The sequence below is a fragment of the Arvicola amphibius genome, chromosome 9, assembly GCF_903992535.2.
Source record: "Arvicola amphibius chromosome 9, mArvAmp1.2, whole genome shotgun sequence".
Classification (NCBI taxonomy): Eukaryota; Metazoa; Chordata; class Mammalia; order Rodentia; family Cricetidae; genus Arvicola; species Arvicola amphibius.
In genome coordinates, this window is record NC_052055.2 from 1,333,759 (window position 1) to 1,349,914 (window position 16,156).

Sequence of the window (16,156 nt, forward strand, 5' to 3'; positions counted from 1 at the left end):
TCCAAGGACAATCCTTGATTCGGAAAGCCTCTTTTCCCACCTGTGAAGACCTTTCCTGTGACATCCTCATAGCTCCCTAGGTGTCACAGTCCCTGACCAAACACTATCCTCTCTCCATTGAGGACAGCCTCCCTGCATACAGAAACCCAGCCTGTCACCAGAAGCAGCTTCACGGAAACTTCCGACTCCCTGACCAACGGGTGCCGAGTTCTTCCTTCCACCCCTCTGAACACCTGTGCACAGGTGTTAAAGGGAACAGGTAGACAGAATATAGAGTATGGAGCTGGGCTCCAAAGCCCAAATTCACATATTGTTGCTTCTAACCCAGGCAAGGAAGCTGACCATTCCAGTTTCTGATCGCTCACCTTCAACCTGGGAACAGTTATTCTGTTTTTCAGAGTCCCTGTGTGGCACAGGAACATATATTCATAGACATGTTTTGAGAATGTGTAGTGGGCCTTAGACTCCATGACACCCCGTCGGTTCTCACTCCTCAGCTTCAGATTCTTTACCGAGAGGTCCAAAGGGAGCTCCCTGTAATTGCTGTCTGGAGACCCATCTCCCAGGCACACTCTCATTGCAGGGCTCAGAGATGCCCTACTCTGGAAGCTACATCGCCCTAGGATAAGCCTAGGAGGGCACTGTTTGGATAGAAGCCATACTCTTAAACCTCAGGGATCCAGCTGGCCACACTGCTAGTCCAGGTACCACAGGCTGTTCTGAAAAGGCCCCTTTAGCTACAAAGTCCTAACTCTCTGGCCCGTCCCCAGTGTCTAAGTCTGCTTAGATACAGACTCTGTATTGTTTCCTAGCCACAGAAATGTCTTTCTCATAGTCCTGGAGTCTAGAAGTCTGATGGCAGGGTGGAAATGCTCTGGGGAGGGCTTGCCCCCACCAGTGACTGTGTCCACTCATAGAGGGAGAAAGATGGAGACAGAGTATGAATGACTGAGCTCTTTGGTATCTTTTTAAATAAATAAAAACACTAGTCCGGGGCTGGCAAGATAACTCAGTAAAGTGCCGGCCGTGCAAGCCCGGTGAGCTGCTCGATCCCGAGAATGCACAGAGATAGAGGGGAAACTGACTCCAGAGAGTTCTCTGACTTCCAGCACATGAGCTCCTATCACATTCATATACACTTCTGCTGATGGTGGTGATGGTGATGATGATGACAATAATAATATTAATCTAAGAAAAAGAACATTATCTGGGCCCCACCCTTGTAACCACAATCAAACCTAACCACTTCCCAAAGCCCTGCCTCCAAATACAATCACAATAGGGATTAGGGGACCAGTTTATGAATTAAGTATTGAGACACGCAGTCCAGTGAATAGCATGAATGAGGGGTCCTCAGCTTTAGAACACATGAGCAGAATGTGTTGGTCCGGAGGACAGCTCAGTGTGGATGCTTCTCAGTTTGAGAAAAGGCTTCTACAGAGGCACCAGAGGGTCAGCTGCCCCTGCTGAAGCTGTCATGTTAGCAGTGGGTCTTGGGTTTAATTACATCATCTGTGGAATTCAGAACCAGACCCGGGGTTGCTTTCTGTCTTTGCTGCTGAAGTCTGAGTACACTGGACATCACCCCATAATTCACACAACCCCTATACCACCTGCAAGACTCATCTGGTATATAACTTAGATGTGGGAAACACAGTTTATGGCAGTGTGCCAGGACCCCAAAACCTGAGCTATACTATGAAACTTCTAGCCATCCTGGCCGCAGATGGCAGATCCCACTCACAATGAAACTTTAATTAAATGTGTGACCTGCCTCCCCCCATGTGAACAGAAAAGAGAAAGATATTCCTTTTCTTTTCTTCTTAAACATCTTCTTTTAAAGATTTGTTTACTTATTTTATTTATATGACGCTCTATCTGCATATACAATTTTATGCCAGAAGAGGGCATCAGATCCCACTAGATGGTTGTGAGACATCATGTGGGTGCTGGGAATTGAACTCTGGACCTCTGGAAGAGCAACCAGTGCTCTCTTAACCACTAAGCCATCTCTCCATCCCCCAAGAATGTGGGAGCCCATGTGTGACTCAGTTTCCATCTGGAGTCATTTCTGGCTTGAAGAACTCATTTGACTTCAAGTTTGCCTGCTCTACTTCTTCTTATGACCCTGAGGGCTGTGAGAGACTTCTGATTTAGCCCGTGAGAAAAGAACACTCTATCTAGTAGAAAGTCTACTGCTGACGACAAACCCCAGGAACATCAAGATAGAAACTAATGCTGCTCCAAAGCAGCAAGCACACGCTGGTTAGGAGGCTGCTCACTCAAGGACAAGAATGGTCTTGTAGCCGGGCTGTGGTGGCGCACGCCTTTAATCCCAGCACTCGGGAGGCAGAGGCAGGCGGATCTCTGAGTTCAAGGCCAGCCTGGTCTACAAGAGCTAGCTCCAGGACAGGCTCTAGAAACTACAGGGAAACCCTGTCTCGAAAAAAACCAAAAAAAAAAAAAAAAAAAAAGAATGGTCTTGTGGTTAGATGCTAACTGACCGGCTGTGCTTTGTTCTGCTTTTGTACGTAAGCAAGTTCTGAAATAAACTCTGGGCTGTTGGCTGTTTCGGCATGACCAGACAGACATCCCGATTCTGTCCTGTCTTCTATTTCTTTTATCCAGCTTTCCTTTGGCCTTGAAGATCCCCTATCCAGGAACCCCAGCTGACTTTGCAGGGGTGGGCTCCTACACAAGAAGGCATTTCTTTGAGTGGGGGATGCTTTGTTCTGAGACTTCTAAGCCTTCCACCTCATTCTACATCAGCACTGATTAGTAACTGAGTCTGACTCATCCCCTTCCCAAGGCTGGAGTCTCAATGCTCGCTTAAGAACATAATCTTTCACATCTTTGCATATAGTTTGTCAGGTGTTGGTAGCTCCTGGGGCTGAACTAATTCAATTTTTGCCCCATCAGTGGTGAACTGTTCTCTGGAAGAGATATTTAAGATGTGTCACCCAATCTGGGTGGTGACCACTCGGATGCAGGCAGAACTGCCGTGAGAGCATGGAGTAGTAGACTCTCCCGAGTTCAGGGAAAGATGTTTAATCCGATGCTAGAGACTCCATCAGGGGAGACAGCCACAGGTGCAACACAAGAGCTTCCCAGACATGGTCCACAGCCTGTGCAGGTCCACGATCTGGACAGGCCATGGGGAGATCAGAACACTGAGTGCCAGAGGGAGCCACAGGAACAGGTGGGGACTGTCACCTGTGGCACAGAGAGGTGACAAACTTTCTGGAGCCTACCTTGAGCAAACTGTTCCTTTGTCTTCCAAGAGTCTAGCCAGACTGATTAGCCACATGGAGCTGGGATGACCAGGAAATACAGCAGGGATAGGTCTGTGACCTACCAGGGTCAGTACAGCCAAGACAAGTCACGTGTGCAGGTTAGGGAGCCTTGAGAGCGTCACTTCTGCTTGATGGCCACCGTGTCCTCCCCTCTAAGGTGGAGCTGGACCAGCATATTTCCCGTGTCCTTTACAGTCTCCAAATATAGATAGTAGTGGGCATGGGTCATCGGTCTGCAATGCTTGCTAACCAAGTACAGTCAGGGTGCACGCAGCTTCCCCAGCCCAGGCTGGTGGTTACTCTAGTGCAGAGTCAGAGGTGGAGGTGGTGGCTGCTCTCCATTGTTCAGGAGGCACGGAAGCACATTCCCACCGTGGAGTATCATCAGCTATGGGAGAAGCCGAGGCCAAGTTGGTTTCCAAAGTGGAAGCACCAGAGCCTGTGGGCAGGGAGTGGGTTCTGTATACATTGACCATCCCACACAAGCTTGCTAAGCCAGCTGTGCAGCCCCCAAAGTCTGCATCTCAGGTCTGATGTCAAAGTACCCTTCAGATATCCAGCTCCTGTTAGCTTTGCTGACTCTAACAAACTTTGCTTTCTTGGGCTGGGTCTGCTCCCTGTTAGCAGCTTTCCTCAGCAGTGACCCACTTCCTCCTGCAAGGCCACACCTCCTAATCCTTTTAAAAGTGCCACTCCTTGCTAACTGAGTGTTCAAATCTGTGAGCCTAAGGGGGCCATTCTTATTCAAACCACCACAGTTACCTCTGGAAGGTCCTCGTTCTTTTCACGGCTGTGTAACGTTCCGTTGGGTTTGGCCTGTCCCATTTCTGAATACTTTGGTTGACTCCTGCTTTTCAGTCTTACATTCCTTTATGCGGTACAAGGGCACCTGCACAAGGCCGTCCCAAAGTGAAGCTAAGGTGTGAAAGGTGCTTTCTGTAGCATTGTGGACACTGCCCAACACCCTCCGTAGGCAAGTTTGCCCTTTAGTTCAGCTGACTTCGGTCTTGGAGCAGTCAGCTGCAGAAGCCTCCTAGGACTGGGAAGATGCCCCGGGGATGAGCAGAAGAAAAGATAAGCTTGAAAACTCCGTCACCTTAAAGCAGGCCCACGATAACATTTCTGGACGAACTGAGGAGCTGGGCCTAGAGCTGCTGGCAGGGTGCGTAGCCGAGGCTGAGGGACATGACCCTGTGGGCATGGGCTGCTCTCAGATAAAGAACAGTGCCACCTGACAGGCACAGGCTTGGGACGCTGGGGCTCAGTAGGCTATGTCTCCATTGAGGAAGCCCCTGTAATCGTCACAAGATGAGCTTGGGCTGTAGCTAGTGGAACCGGGCTGGGTTGGGGAGTCCCAGGCAGAAGAATGTGCTCAGAGGGTTCGCTCTGGATCAGGGCTTGGCAACAGTGGCCTGAGAGACCTTCTGTTGTCTTATTACCTTGGAAATTAGAGTATTCTTATAAATTCATGGTGAAGGAGGGGAAACGTTGCCCCCTGTGCCAGGCAGCTGTTGGTGCTATGGATCACTTAGTGGTACTTTTAACTATGCGAAGACCTAGTCCAGCCATAGGGAAATGTTCTGCATGCGTAATGAGTCCAGAATGTGCCCAGAGGAGAAAGTCACACTTAGAGCAAACCAGAGTGCCCAACTCTGCTTAGCGTCTCCTCTGCCGTTAAAATTCCAGCTAACATCATTTCCCCATTGTTCAAAGCTTTGGGCAGTATTCCTGCCCAAAGAAATGCAAGACTCCCCCCCGCCCCCGTCTGAAAGCTTAGCAGATGGTAATGCTGTGTGACGTTGGGGAAAGTCACGGGCTTCATTACCGAAAAATAACATCTTTCATCTGGTTCTTCCGCTGACTAGCAAGTGGTCTTGGCAAGCTGTAATGAGTTTTCCTCAACTGTAGTTTCTCCTGCCAGCTGATGAGGATAACACTTAACTAGCCTGCAGGGTAGTTCTGAGGAGTCCCCCTTCTCTGAGAAATACTGCAATAATGCTTAACAAAAAAAAAAAAAAAATAGTGTAGGTGGGTTCTTCCCGAGTATCACCGCTGCCATGTGCCTCTAGCCCCTTTGGAGCATGCACTCCATTGAAATCCTGTTCATTTTCTAAAGGGCTGGGTTAGCTTTCAGTTAACTGTATGGCTGTCATCAAATGTCACTGCCCCGGTCCTCAGTTTCAAGGTTTGAACTGTCGGCCTTGTTTCCACAGAGGCACAAACCTTCTAGTTCCCAGAAGTCACCCAGCTGTATAAACAGCAATGATGTCCTTCAGTAGCTCAGTCCAGTGACCTCTGGGTCATCCTTGGCTCTCCAGTCCTGGCCATGTGAAGGTGGGCTCTTCATTTCATTGTTGAAAAGAACAGGAGTCGACACAAAATTACCCTTTTAGATGATCTTCATCAGGAGAGATCACGGGCAGCTGTGATCGGGCCAGGACATGGGAGGGTGGAGAAGCTGACAAGAGAGCCCTCCACTCTGAAGAACAAACGGCATTCTTAGAGGACAGTGGAAATGGCCTGCCTCCATACCATGTGATCTGCTTGGGCCTGGCACCGACAAGAGTAGTTAGCGTTCCAGGGTTGCCTGTGGTCTAGGAATCAGGGTGGCCGGGCTTTCTCACAGTGGTAAGAGGGAAGGAGAAAACTACCAGGGAGTCAGGCTTCAGGGAGGGGTGGCCTGTTTCTGGAAGATCTGTGATGTAACCTCAGTTCACCAGCCAATCTCATTGGCTCAACCTTCAAAACATAGCCCGTCCAACCACGTCATCGCCAGTGTTCTGGGCCAGCAGGACCGTGGCAGTAGGCTGAACCCGCCCCCTGTATTCCTTCTCTACCCTCACACCATTCTATACTTCAAAACACAGCCAGACTTGGGGATCCTACTGCTCGAAGCACGTGTCCTGCCTACTCCTACCATGTCGGGGTCCTTGCCCCTTGCCTCTCCTGCAACGTGATGAGCATGCTCTTGCTTCTGCAGTGTGCAGCCATTCTGTCTTGCCCATGCACTCGCCTCCTCTCCATCTCCAGGGCTCTGCCCTTATCTGATACTGTGTAGGATGTCAAACCCCAACCCAGCAGCCACTATCCGTCCCTCTTGTCCTCCGTTTCTCCAGGGCACTTTCCTCCCTGCTGAGAAGGCATGCTTGTCCGTTGTCATCCACACCCCTCACTCCCCTCATGTACTCCTGACACCCATTGCCAAATGCAAAGTCCTGTGGAGGCAAAACCATTTTTTTTAAACTGGTTGTTCTGTCCTTAGTGGCTAGAACAATGCTTGGCCCACAATAAGGACTCACAAATTTGCTGACTGTCTAGATGTGTTGAAGCTTACCTTAGCCCTCAGGCTAAAGCAAAAGATCACGTGTTCAAGGCCGGCTTGAGATACATAGGGATCTCCTGTCTCAAAAAAAAAAAAAAAAAAAAAAACCAGCAAGAACTCTGCTGCCTTTGAATAAATGAATGATTCTGCTAAGTGTTCTGCATGCATTTGTAGATCCACAGAAAAGTTGGCGTTAGATGTCTTCTCTCATACTCATAGATGTTTGCATCTACTTTTGGAAACTGTCTTCTTCTGTTCCTTTTTTCCTGTGGAACGGGATGTTTTATGTATGTGCTTTGTATATATTAAGACAGAGGAAGGCAGGTCTCTATCAGTTCAAAGTCAGCCTGCTCCACAGAGTGAGTTCCAGGACAGCCAGGACTGTTTCATAGAGAAACCCTGTCTCAGAAAACCAAAAGGATAAATAAATGAATAAATAAATATTAATAATAATTTTTGCTCATAGATACTTTCTATCCTGAAATGACTGTGTGGGAAGAGAGACTGTTTTAACTTAAGACATTCACAGTGTCTTTTATGAATGAACAGAATATAATCTATGAATAATTTTCTTCTGTTTCTGTAATTCTAATCAGAACTGGACTCTTGTGCTTTGGGGAACCATGGCTGTGAACATTCATGTGTAAGCAGTGAAGACTCATTCGTGTGTCAGTGTTTCGAGGGATACATCCTCCGTGACGACGGAAAGACTTGCAGAAGTAAGTTTGATAGAGCTGGCTCAGATGACCATGCCTGAGATCCACCATGTCAGCTTGGGTGTGAGACAATTATTCTCAGCTGTCAATACCACACAATCAAAGGTCATGTGGTGTCCTGGTGGGATCCTGGGACAGAAGAGGGTTGCTGTGGAAAACAAAGTAGCTGTATATAACGGTATACTTGGTAAATAATAACCTTTCAAGCCAGGTGTGGTGTTGTATGCTTTGATTGCCATTATTTGGAAGGCAGAGAGATGCAGGTGACATTTGCGGATTCAAGCCAAGTGTGGTGTTTTGGCACAAGTATGCTTTGATTGCCATTACTTGGAAGACAGAGAGATGTAGGTGACATTTGCAGATTCAAGCCCAGTCTGGTCTACATAGCAAGTTCTAGGTCAGCTCTACATAATGAGACCCTCTCTCAATAACAACATACTACAGTAGGCCAGTTGGTATACCCCTATAAGCCTGGCTACTTAGAAGGCTGAAGCAGGAACGTGGCAAATCCAGACTTCCTGGGCTGTAGGCCATACTGGCCTCACTAAATTTAGTGAGACACTGTCTCAAAATAAAAAAATAAAATAAAAATGGAAGGATAGAGAGATGGCTTAGTGATGAAGAATACTTGCTGTCCTTCCCGAGGACCTGAATTCAGTTGCTCACACCCACATCAGGCAGCTTGCAGGCTCCTGTAACTCCAGCTCCAGGGACTCTGATGCCCTCTCCTGGCTTCTGCAGGCAACTGTACTCATGTGCACAGACACATAAATAAACATTATAAATGAATGGGCTGGGGGTATAGCTTAGTGGTCAAGCACCTGCCAGGCATACACAGGCTGTGGATTAAGTCCCCGATACCCTAATCATAGCAGTCAAAGAGGAGTGTGCAAATCTGGGCAAACGGTTCTCATCTCTGCCAGTCCTCTTTTTCTCAGGCTTCTCGAAGCTCTTCCCAAACAGCTGTGAAGAAAAGATAGCACCTGGAGTCATTACTCTTATTTGCAGACGGGAAAGCTAAGATTCCAAGACGTTATGTGATTTTTTCCCCCCTAAATCATAATTACATCAGGGACAAAGGCAAGAGTAGATTTCAGTGCCGCTGAGTTATGCTGAGGCTTTCTCCTACATAGCCATCAGATAGTATCTCCACTTGTCGGCCACGTCTGCAGACAGCTGAGACTGAACTGCATCCCGACGCCGAAGACTAAGAAAGTCTGAAGATTTAACGCAACCGAGAGCCACCAGGCTTCATCCCCAGTGTCGCATTCCTACTCAGGCAGCCCTCGAGTCCAGAGGTCGCGATGGACGGATCGTCCAGGGGCAGTGCATGTAGACTTTAAGCTGATGTGGTTGTTCTAATCGCTGCACTCTCCACAGGGAAAGACGTCTGTCAGGCTGTAGACCACGGCTGTGAGCACCTTTGTGTAAGCAGCGGCGAGTCGTACGTCTGCAAGTGTCTGGAAGGGTTCAGGCTGGCTCAGGATGGGAAGCACTGTAGAAGTAAGTAGCTGGTGGAGAACGTGTCTGCCTGTGGGACTCTGGCTGCAGCACTTGGCTTAATCCTCACAGCCTCCCTTTGGAGGGCTCTTAACCATCACAAACTCAGACCCTAACTTCGGGTGCTCTGCAAGTGTTTCCAGGGGGTCACGTCAGGAGTGTCTCGGTGTTTCCAGGGGTCAAATCAGGAGTGTCTCGGCGGTAGTCCTGAGTCGTCAGGCTCTATGCTATTTTCCCTCAGCTCTTGGCCTTCTGCATGGTGTTGGATGGGTGCACGGGCCTAGTGAAGTGCCTAGCAAATTGGTGTGCAGAACTAGAATCATTGGTTCCAATTGACTACCAGGACCAAGAAGATAATTTCAGTGCTTTTTCTTCTTGGCGAACCATATACGTAAGATGAAGGTAGGAGGGGGTTGGAGGGAGGCTCTGTAGTTTTTTAGTGTTAGGAGGGACTTCAGAGATGGCTCAGTTGGCAAAGTGCTTGCTGTGGAAGCATGAGGACCTGAGTTCAATCCCCAGGACCTGTGTAAAAGCAAGCGTGGTGGAGCACATCTGCCATGTCAGTGCTGGGAGGGGAGTAGGGGAGAATCCCAGGGAGGGGAAAAGGGAGGGTCCCAGGCGCTTGCAGTCAGTCTAGTTGAATTGGTCAGCTCCAGGATCAGTAAGAGCCCTTGTCTCAAAAAATAAACTGGATAGTGACTGAGGAAGACACTGACCTTTGACCTCCACAAGCATGCACACATGTGCAAGTGTGCATTCTCTCTCTCTCTCACACACACACACACACAGAGAGAGAGAGAGAGAGAGAGAGAGAGAGAGAGAGAGAGAGAGAGAGAGAGAGAGAGAGAGACCCATGTTAGGATTCTCCAGAAAAATAGATTATAGTGTTTATGGTGTTTATGTGCAGGAGAGACATGTATGTACATGTTGTGGCTGAAGGAAGAGCGAGGAAAAACGTGACTTTAAGAAATTGGCTCACGGGATTGTGAGGGCTAGTGAGGAAGATGTCTGTGAGGGAGGCTGGAATCCAGTAGAACTGATGTTGCAGGTGAAGAACGGCTTCCCTTCCTCTGGGAATCTTAGCCTTTTACCCTTAGGCCCTTCGTTGGATTGGATGAGCCCCCCCCCCCCCCACACACACACACTACAAAGGATAGTCTGCGTTTCTCAGAATCTACTGATTTGAATGTTAACCTCATGCACGAGTACTTTCGCAGCAATGTCTAGACCTGTGTTTTACAAAACAGCAGGCACCATAGCCCAGCCAAAGCTTACATAGAATTAGCCATTGCAGCACCCAAGAGCAGCCCACTGAGGCTGGGAATGGAACACAGGCATAGACTTTCTCCCATTCTAGAAGGCAGTCCTCTTTAAGGGTTGGAGGTTGATAACATCTACTTGTTTTTAACACTGCTGTGGTATCCTTTTTTAGTTAAATTAAGTTCACTTGCCTTTGAGGTTGCTTTGCGGGCAGTTTTCTCCCTTGAGATGACATTCCAGCTCTCAGCAAAGCTGGGCAGGATAACTCATCAGGCACTCTTCTCGGGGGCATGGCTGGTGTCTAGTGAGAGGCTCTGTGATTGACAGAGTGCTGTGGGTGGGGCCTGACTCCCAGCCTCACTGCACTGTCTGGGCTTCCAAGACTGCCTTGCTTCTTTCACGGTCTGCCTGAGTCATATTTTCCTATCAGTCAGCGTATGTTTTGGTCAATACATTGAGCAGTTGTGTAAAAGGCACTCTTTCTGGCTTTGCAATCTGAGTCCTCAATTAACTCTCACTATTCCCCACTTCCTAGAGGTATCCATAGTTACAGATCCCAATTTCATGTAAGGTTTCTTCTTTTAAAGGGTAGATGAAGCCCTGGGGTGCCGTACAATCAGGAGGGAGTGTGCCTCAACTGGGCCATCGTCTGGCTGGACAACCTTGCACAACTCAGTCAGACGCATGGCATCTCCTGCTTCATTTATTCCCTGTGTATACCTAGCCGTGTCTCAGGGTGTTGTGAGGATTAAAGGGTCATAACTACTTCAAGGAGTTCAAATTACCTCACCTCTGTGAAGCTCATTAGACAACTGACATGGGGTTTTTGGGATCTCTTCTAAAAAATTGGAAGCCCATCTAGTCATTCACAATTAAACGACAGATCCAGGGCCAGGAGGAGCAAGACTTCTAAGAGGAGCTGCTCTTGATCTTTGCCTGGCATGGACTGCAGCGATGGTCGTTTTAGCAAAGTTGGATTCTGTAGATGACTTCCTTCATTCCCCAGGCATGACTATTCACACTAACTGATTTCTACGATAATGGGTTGTTCACCTCCCCACGTTTTCCCCAGGGAAGGATGTCTGCAAGTCGACCCACCACGGCTGTGAGCACATATGTGTGAACAACGGGGATTTCTATACATGCCGGTGCTCAGAGGGCTTTGTCCTGGCTGAGGATGGGAAGCACTGCAAGAGTGAGTGACCTGAACTGGCTCTCTGCTCCCATTTGGCTGTGGAGCAATTCTTTCTGGAGCATCTTCAGGCAATAGACCCCATGGCCCTGCTTCTCCCATAAACATAGATGTGTACCCTGAAGGCAGGGTCAAGCTCAGCAACCGCAGCCAGGACACCTTTGATTTGTGTTAGTAAATCACAATGGCTGACTCTGTTCCGTAAGCATCTGCTGGAGAGCCACATATATGACACCTCCAATACCCGTGACATCTGCTGGAGAGCACATACATGACACCCCCAATACCCATGACACCTGCTGGAGAGTCACATACATGACACCCCCAATACCTGTGACATCTGCTGGAGAGCCACATACATGACAGGAGCCTTTCCTGATTTCCCTTCCATGGCTAAAGAATCAATAGATTGACTAATTAGGACAAGCGCTTAATGAAATAAAGAAGCCAACGCCAGTGCTCCCCCACACACGTGCACATTCCCATCAGCATATCCTGCTGGCTGGGCACAGAAGTATTTTTGCATATGTATGTCTTTATTTGCTTTATTATTGTGCTTCTCTTCGAAAGATTAGACAGCTGCTTGATATATAAAAGAGAATATTATAATAACATACCATAGATTGTTTGAAATGAGATCATTCATTTAGCATTGTTACAATTCTCTTATGCAGTCCTACAGAACAAAGTCTCCCGGCATCCAAATTGCCTACGTATTTGCATAAAACATTTTCACTTTTTACTGTCAACCATTAAAGGTGCCCGAAAAGCCTTGGTTTGGGTAAAGAATTCAGTAATCATACATCTTTAAGCCTGAGTAAGTCAGTAGGGTACTTAAATTGTACTACCTAATGGATACATACCACTCTGCTCTTTTATTCTGCCAGTAATAATGTATTAAGTATTTATTGTGTGCCAAACAGTATGGCTACAAAAATAAATGACACACAGTATCTACTAAAGGACAATCTAGACTAAGGGAGAAACACCCATTGTTAAATAATTATCCTCCCGCATGGATACAGCTTAGGACACACTGGACTTAAGAAACATGGTGTCAGATATTTTGTTAGTCATTATCATAATCCTGCTGTGTCAACTGCCTTTCACAAAGCAAATACTCAGAAACTTGATTTTGATTGAATAAATTAACGTGTTGGGGTTTTTATTCAGAGAATAGCTGACACAAGCTGGGTTACTGTGGAAGCTTCTTGGGAGAATGGCTGAGGAAAAATTAATCATCTCAACTGCCAGTCAAAATACTATATATCAGTATTGTGTTTATCTATCTGCCTCCCACAACAAAGCAAAAAGAACTGCCTTGGTATAATCGTCTAGTGGGTAGCAACCCCTTTTGGAGTCAATTGATTCTTTCACATGGGTTGCCTAAGACCATTGGAAAACACAGATATTTATGTTACAATTCATAACAGTAGTAAAATTAAAGTTATGAAATAGCAACAAAAATAACTGTATGGTTGGAGGTCGCCACATGAGGAACTGTACTTAAAAGGTCTTAGCATTAGCAATGTTGAGAACCACCGCTCTAATCTTTCCCATGCTGTATGCAGTCACTGCAAGGCTTGGCTGCCAGTGATCACCCTGTGGTTTCCTTTACAATGTGTGGATACTGTGTAGCTTTTGAGATTCCCTACTCCTCTGTCCTGTGTGCTAGCTGAAGAACAGAGACAGATCTCCGAACTCAGCCATGCCTCCTGCTGAAGCATCTTTTTTATACTTTTGTATGTAGCTGATCTCTAACATTTTAACCATTCCACCTTTCCTTCTGTCCCTGTAGGATGCACTGAGGGCCCAATTGACCTAGTCTTTGTGATTGATGGGTCCAAGAGTCTCGGAGAAGACAATTTTGAGATTGTGAAGCATTTTGTCACTGGGATTATAGATTCCCTGGCAGTTTCCCCCAAAGCGGCTCGGGTGGGGCTGCTGCAGTATTCCACACAGGTCCGCACCGAGTTTTCCCTGAGGGACTTCAGCTCAGCCAAGGACATGAAGAAAGCTGTGGTCCACATGAAATACATGGGCAAAGGCTCTATGACCGGACTGGCCCTGAAACACATGTTTGAGAGAAGTTTTACCCAAGTAGAAGGGGCCAGGCCCCTCTCTACCCGGGTGCCCAGAGTAGCCATTGTGTTCACCGATGGACGGGCTCAGGACGACGTCTCCGAGTGGGCCAGCAAAGCCAAGGCCAATGGTAATACGGGGTGGTGTTGTGGTTTATATTACCCAAAGTTCTGGTCTTTTAGATTCATAGCTGGCCTTAGGAGTCTGAGTGAGTACAGAAAGTCAGTTTGGCAACTGCCATTGAAAATTCACCTTGACTAGACTGCCATCTAGAGGTTATAATGGGACCCTGGAGACACTCAATAAAATGCTCCAGCCTGAGTAATGGCTTTACTGGTGTATGACCTCCAGCGCAATCACCTCAGCCTGTGCTATTTAACCACAACATGCAGCTGGTCCAGCAATCTGGTCCCCTACAGAGTCACCTGAAGATTTTTTAATGGATTTCTGGTGGCAACTTTACTGACACACATACTTTTTTTTTTTTTTTCAAACCAGGATCTTTCTAGCTCAGGCTGATCTCAAGCACACTACGTAGCACAGAACGGCTTTAAACTCATAGCAGTCCTCCTGCCTCAGCCTTCCTAGTGCTCAGACTACAAGCACAAGCCACCACGTGAATATATTTTTGATCCTCTTAGGGCACCTGATCATGCCTTCAGTGCTAAGGAGTTTGGGCTTACAAGCAGACAGCTTTGTAACCTTGAGTTTTCTCGTCTCACCACAGGAAATAGGCATTATCATGAATTGGCTCTAACATCCATCTTGGCTTTTGACCTCCCAGCAGTCGAGAGCCACACTCTTCTGTCTAAAGACTTCACGACTTCAGAGTGCTTGCTCAAGGTGCCCTAAGGGGATAAGAAAAGGTCCACCACTTCACCCACGAGTCTCTAGACCTCGTGCCTAGATGGGCCAGATGCGTAGATGATTGACAGACACTCGCCCAACCTGCAAAGCCAGGAGTGATGTACGCCTGGCCTGTAATAGAGAAACTCCATTTCCCATCGGAAAGGCTGACGGTTCACATCCAGCCCTTATGAAAGAGTCCATTTTATCGACATTCCTTATCTCACTGCTCACTAACTGCTTCCCATTTCTACTCAAGACGGTGCCCCTCACCCCCTAAGAGAGGTGGGCAGAAGGCAACTCCACTGGACCCCCAAACTCCTTTCCTTTTGAGAAGAACCATTCCATGCACTCAGAAGGCTGAGGCAGGGGAACTACCAGTTCCAGCCCAGCCTTAGCTATATGGTAAGAGCCTAGTTTTTAATAAGGTCATGATTTGACCTGCTTAGAATTTTCCCAGAAAACCTCTCATTTTAGTAAGCTGTGAGACAACACTTTCCCTACTTTCCAGAAGGCAACATGATAAAGCTGCACATCTGTGGCCCAACCCTCTCCAGAGCTAATCAACAGCATCTCTCCTAGGTGCCACATCTCTGTCCTGATCATAAGTCAGAGATAAAAATGCTGAGAAACATAGAGGTGTTGATATTGATGCTTCAGATCACACTGCTTAATGTCTCACTGGCTTTGAGCATAGTACAATGTCCAGACCCTGGGAATGCAACTGTATCTTATCCTAATTTCTGTTGCCTAGGTATCACTATGTATGCTGTTGGGGTAGGAAAAGCCATTGAGGAAGAACTACAGGAGATTGCCTCTGAACCCACGGACAAGCATCTCTTCTATGCTGAAGACTTCAGCACAATGGGCGAGATCAGTGAGAAGCTGAAGCAAGGCATCTGTGAAGGTACTGTAGAGCGTAGCTAGAGCAGGCCTCAGCCACAGGATACTGTAGAGCGTAGCTAGGGCAGGCCTCAGCCACAGGGCCTCAGAAAATACCACCCTGCTGGCCAAGGCAGGTGACAACTGGAGACACTTCAGCCGGAGAAAATGCAGGAGAGGTGAAGACACATATGGTAGCTACCATGTCTTCAGCACCAACTCTGTGCCAAATGTCTTAACATGCCACTTTTAATCCTCATCAAACCTAGAGAAGGGATCATTTAAGCAAGAAGGCACCATTAAAGAAACTAAAGTACTATTTCAGGGTATTTGTGGAAGGGGATATCTATCCTTACAAGCACACCTAAAAAATGCCTTTCTGAGGAGACTTCTATTTAAAAAATATGACTATCCTTTAGATTCCAGACATTTTGTGTAGTTTCTCCAGTTCACTTATTAACCCAGTTATGCTTCCATAGGGCTTCTACCACTTCCCCTTTTATCCACATCCTGGGTTCAGACACACTTAAAATGCACCCCATGATGTCTTATTTCTCCCCTGGGGTGAAGGGGAGATGCAGGGGGAAAGCCTTCCAGATCCCAAAGCGGGGAGCACGTTTTGGCTCTTTCATGCTCAGGGAAATCTCACAGGTAGGGCTGCAGGGATTACACAAGTATCTTTCAGAAACTTGTTCTGCCTCCCTTCCTCGACATGGCACGGGGAGGGGAGCCTTCTTTAGATGTAATTTATGTTCTCTTCAGAGAGAGAACTGCTCTACCATGGTCATACATCACAGAATCTTACCAAATATCACCACAAGACCTGGGTTCTAGCAGTGCTCTAAAGAGCGTGTGTGGAACTGTCATTCCTTTTCGCCATCTCTTTCCTCCCAGCTCTAGAAGACTCTGATGGAAGACAGGACTCCCCAGCAGGGGAACCACCAAAGCAGGTCCACCAGCCAACAGGTGAGCTTCCAAAGGCCGTATGATCCGCCCTCACTGAGGCAGAAGCTTCATTTCCGTGTCCCTGCAGATACAAGTTGTAAAGTGACCATAGATTTAA

General features: G+C 47.4%; 1 protein-coding gene across 1 annotated transcript in view; it reads left to right on the forward strand.

Annotated features, from left to right (window-relative positions):
- The window catches only part of Matn2 (matrilin 2), a 112,747-nt gene that overhangs the window by 94,153 nt on the left and 2,438 nt on the right, over positions 1-16,156 (forward strand). Inside the window, exons 11-16 of the mRNA XM_042055707.1 lie at positions 7,212-7,334; positions 8,712-8,834; positions 11,164-11,286; positions 13,082-13,495; positions 14,966-15,118; positions 15,988-16,059. Of these exons, the coding sequence (XP_041911641.1) occupies positions 7,212-7,334; positions 8,712-8,834; positions 11,164-11,286; positions 13,082-13,495; positions 14,966-15,118; positions 15,988-16,059 (1,008 nt within the window). The remainder of the gene's footprint in view (positions 1-7,211; positions 7,335-8,711; positions 8,835-11,163; positions 11,287-13,081; positions 13,496-14,965; positions 15,119-15,987; positions 16,060-16,156) is intronic.